The sequence below is a fragment of the Heterocephalus glaber genome, unplaced genomic scaffold (assembly GCF_053883595.1).
Source record: "Heterocephalus glaber isolate CG9 unplaced genomic scaffold, H.glaber_assembly_v1.0 deba00001461, whole genome shotgun sequence".
In the NCBI taxonomy this organism is placed as follows: Eukaryota; Metazoa; Chordata; class Mammalia; order Rodentia; family Bathyergidae; genus Heterocephalus; species Heterocephalus glaber.
This window is the reverse complement of record NW_028258308.1, coordinates 23,403,556-23,407,768: the sequence shown is the minus strand read 5'-3', so window position 1 is coordinate 23,407,768 and position 4,213 is coordinate 23,403,556. Positions and strand designations below refer to the sequence as shown.

Sequence of the window (4,213 nt, the reverse complement as noted above, 5' to 3'; positions counted from 1 at the left end):
GGGTAGCTCTTATCTGCTTTTGTCCCTCTTTGTCAGGTGGAGCCTCCTGAAGGGTCAGGCTTGCAAAGGCAGTGCTTAACCACCGGTGAAAGCATCAGAAGCCTTATTTATGGGGGATCATTTACTATCTGTGGTGGATGGCAACACCTCCTAAAACACTGGCTCCTTGGGGGCTGATCATACAGGTCACCATGTTCTCTTTTAGCAAGGCATCTTTTTTGATGATCCTACACTTTCAGGGAACCGGGAGAGAGGGCAGTGACAGGAAATTCTTAGTTCTCTACATATTCCCTGTGGGAAGGAGATTAAGATGCTGTGTTTAGTGAGATAACAGATGGCACATGATTCTAGTTAGAGGTCCTAGGCCAGTATCCTACATCTTTCAGTATGGACTGTAAATTTTTCTATAGTTTCTACTCAAAATATAGACTAAAATCAGAGACTATGGAGTCAGATTTTTTCACTATTTGCTGGGTGACCTTGGGCATGTTGTTTTGCTTATTTGTTTCTCAGCTTCTTTAACTTTTAAATGAGACTTTAATAGTATAAAGCTAAGTGCATTTTAGAATTAGTTATTATATTTGTTGCACTTATAGCTGTGAGTATTGTTCTGTGTCCAGGTTGGCCAAGGCAAGGAAATGTTGGCAGAATGTGACTACCCACAGGAGCTATTAGAAAGTAAAGCTTTTGTGTCTGTGTGGTAAATCTGTTTTGTAGTTAGTCTGAGCACACATTCCTTTGTTACTCTGCATCTCCTTGTAATTGAGAGGCTGCAAAGCCCAAACTACATTTCTTGGGCTTCCTTCTGCCTGGAAGGCCAGCTCTTCAGGGGGGCTTGGGGAGTCCTTCCTAAAGACTCAGCTGAGAGTTCAGTTTTCCTTTCAGTGTTGTTGGCATCCAGTTTCCTACTTCACACTCCTTTCTGTCGGACTGGTTGTGATTCCTGCTTTTTACAACTGAACCTGGATCTGACAGTCTCCTGGATAGTTATTTTAAGTCTAAAGGAGGAGGCAATTCAGTCTGATTTTGTAAGGCTGGAAGAGCACAGGTATTAATTGTCTAGTCTAATTTTGCTCCCCACTTGAAATACTTTCTTTAGATTCTTCATTTATCAGCTTGAGCTATAAGGACTTTCTTATCCCTTGTAAAGTATATTTAGAGATTTTTCTGCATCTCACACAATGTATTTTTCTCAGATTGACTACAGGAGGGAAGTCTATTAGTAAAGGCATTGATAAGACCTGTAATTATGTGATGGTACCTGAGTATTATGTGTTGAGTCACTTCAACAATAGGAAGATTAAGGTCCAATTGTTCTCCTGACACAATACCTAGCATCTTGTTTAATAAATTATGGTTGCTACATTCATTGAATTACATGAATGCCTAGTGTGGTGAATGCATAATTATTTATGTTGGACCCATGGTTTTGTCTTCATATACATATTGTTTTGAGACAGGGTCTTGCTATATAGTTCAGCCTAGCTTTGAACTCACTATGTAGCCCAGGAAGGCCTTGAACTCATGGTGATCCTCCTGCCTCAGCTCCCAAGTGTTGGGATTATAGGCATGTGCCACCATGCCAGGCTTGTCTTCATACTTTTATAAGAGGTTATCTTAGATTTTGGGAGGTGGGGAAGAGATTCAACGTGGTAACCATGTTGAAAATTTGGGTAAGGTTGAGATTACTTGATGAAATTAGAAAGGCAACTCCTAGTAGAATAAGGTGGGCACAGCTGTATGAATTCCTTGTGATTATCCTCACTGAGGCACAGGAGATTTCTTTCTTCAGTGTATGTCAGTGGTAGGTTTAGTAGTTCGAGTTAAGCAATATATATATTATATTATATTATATATGTATATGTATGTATTAGAACTTTCTATTTTTAGTTTCTATCTCCAAATCTGCAAAATTTATGCTCAATGGAGGTTACCTGCATAATAATCCACTATAAATGTTAAAAGCTAACCAAGAGGGAGTGGAGGGAGTAGAAGATAAAGAACTTCAGTATGGAATTCCAGGGCCATTTCACAAATCACTAGGAGCTGTGAGTCTGCTTGGTAGAGGACTAATAGGTATCTACAAGTGGGAGAGGATTAGGATTTAGTCTTACACCCTGCTATGGCTCAGATGCTGGAAGGCTGGTCCCTGGTGTGGTGGTGTGAGGTGGTGGAATCTTTAAGAGGTGAGGCCTAGTGGAAGGTAATTAGCTCATGGGGTGGTGGGGGCACCATGCTTTTGAATGAATTAATTCTCTCAGGAGTTCTAGCTCTTGTGGAATTAGATTAGTACCTTTGGGAGCCAATTGTCATAAAGTAAATCCACTCCACACACTAGGCCTCTCTGCACACATCCGGTTCTCTTTGTTTCTCCATTGTGAGTGGTGTAACCAGGAGGACCTTGTCAAGATGCCAGCGTTATACTCTTTGGGCCCTCCAGCCAGAGTTGTGAACTGAATAAACCTCTTTATTTTATAAATTGTCCAGTTTCAGTATTTCGTTATAGTGACACAAAATTGATTAATATATACAATGAGATTGGGTGAGAGAGTTTCCAGGACTTGATTTAGCTAAATGATTTGGTCAGACAGATTGCTGAGAACTGTAGCTATAAGCTTGTTCAATTGGCCAGAGGGTTTTAGTCTATTAAGGCCAGTTAGCAGAAGAAAGGAGCAGATAAACAGTGAAGGTAGTTTTTTTTTTCTGGGGTGGGGGGTAATTATCCTCCATCATATTTTAAATTTCTGAAAGCTTGCTTTAATTCTATGAACATTCACTTTTAAAATGATCTTGTTCTCAATTCATTATTGCACTATTTTCTCAGGCTTCTATTAGGTTTTAATTTTTTTGAAGGGGAACCTTACCATCTTTCCAAATAGTTTTCATATAATATCCTCCAAAATGTCTTCAGCACTCCTTTGTCTTTGATTTCTTTTTATGAGTGATTTCCTGAGATCTCTGGTTATATTAAAAATGGAAGAGTAGAAGCTGATATGAATCTCTGAGCCCATGGGTGGGCTTGCTGATATGGGCTTTAATGCAGAGTGATCTGTTTGAGCCATAATATTGGGAAAACTGATGTCAGTAACTTTTGTCTCTCATCTGGGACAAATCACAGTCCTCAGTGAAAGTGTTCTAGTCTCAGAAAAGGGTGAAGGTCAATGATCTGAGAGCTAAGAGAGAAGATTGCCAGGAAGGGTGGGGGTTGCTCAGTATGCGGGTTGCAAAGTTCCACTTAATCTTGCTCCATGCCCCCTTTAACTTTACCTCCTTCTCTACCTTATTGATGGCATCTTGATTATTTGCATTTGATTTTCCCAAAAGAGTAAAGCTCAATTTTCCTGATAGAGTGGCAATCGGGAATTCTACACATTGTTAAATAGCCTTCTAGATATTCCTCCACTTTCACCTAGAAGTATGTAGTTAATCTTGTGGTTTAAATCCAATTAGTTATTATCTTTCCTTGCCAGTGTTTCTTTGGTCTACCAAGTCAGTTACCCTATCCTTGTAGGTATAGGCCCTAAAACTTCCTTCTATGGTGTTTTAGTGGAATTATATGAGGAAGTATAAATCAGGTAATCAAATGTGGAAATCTTTTTTTTTTTTTTTTTCATGCATGATGTTTTATTCTTTGAAGAATGGTTCTAAAACATCACACTAAGGCCGAAAAACAAAGTTTGAGGTAAACAGTTTTGAGGATGAGTTATAACACAATAATGCTTGTTCATTCTAAGGAAACCTGATCTTGGAGCTTATGATGTACCAGTTGGCAGTAGCACCCACGTTTCCCAGAGCTGGTCATTATTTTTCTCCTGTTTGCATAGACTTCTTCTCATTAGCTGCCTTTTGCTTTTGTTGCATGATCTCAGAGTCCCTCTGCTTTCTTTGAGAAGTAGTCAAGCTATCCTCTTTTCTTTTTCCCTTGCTAATTTCTTGGGTTTTCTTCATATTCTTCTGTCGGGCAAGTTCTCGTTGATTACCACGGGCCATGTCGACCACGTGGAGCCTAGAGGAGAGCGCCTCAGAGAAGCAAAGGTTCCCTCGCATGCCCATCGGCCGCCGCCACCCGTCAATCTGGAAGGCCAAGCCTGCGCGGGCCCTCAGCGGGGCGACGCCTCCGCTCTCACAGCCGGCAGCCAGATGTGGAAATCTTAATCTCCTTCCTAAGGGAGTTTTTCAGACCTGAAAGAAGGGAACTACCTCCATCCCCTCC

The 4,213-nt window shown here is 40.6% G+C and overlaps 1 protein-coding gene across 1 annotated transcript; it reads right to left on the bottom strand.

Moving 5' to 3' along the window:
• Positions 1-3,704: 3,704 nt before the first annotated feature.
• LOC101723724 (small EDRK-rich factor 1) lies at positions 3,705-3,993 on the bottom strand. Its single transcript, XM_004853065.3, has one exon. The coding sequence runs from the start codon at positions 3,988-3,990 to the stop codon at positions 3,802-3,804; it is 189 nt and encodes a 62-aa protein (XP_004853122.1). The 5' UTR covers positions 3,991-3,993; the 3' UTR covers positions 3,705-3,801.
• Positions 3,994-4,213: the final 220 nt, after the last annotated feature.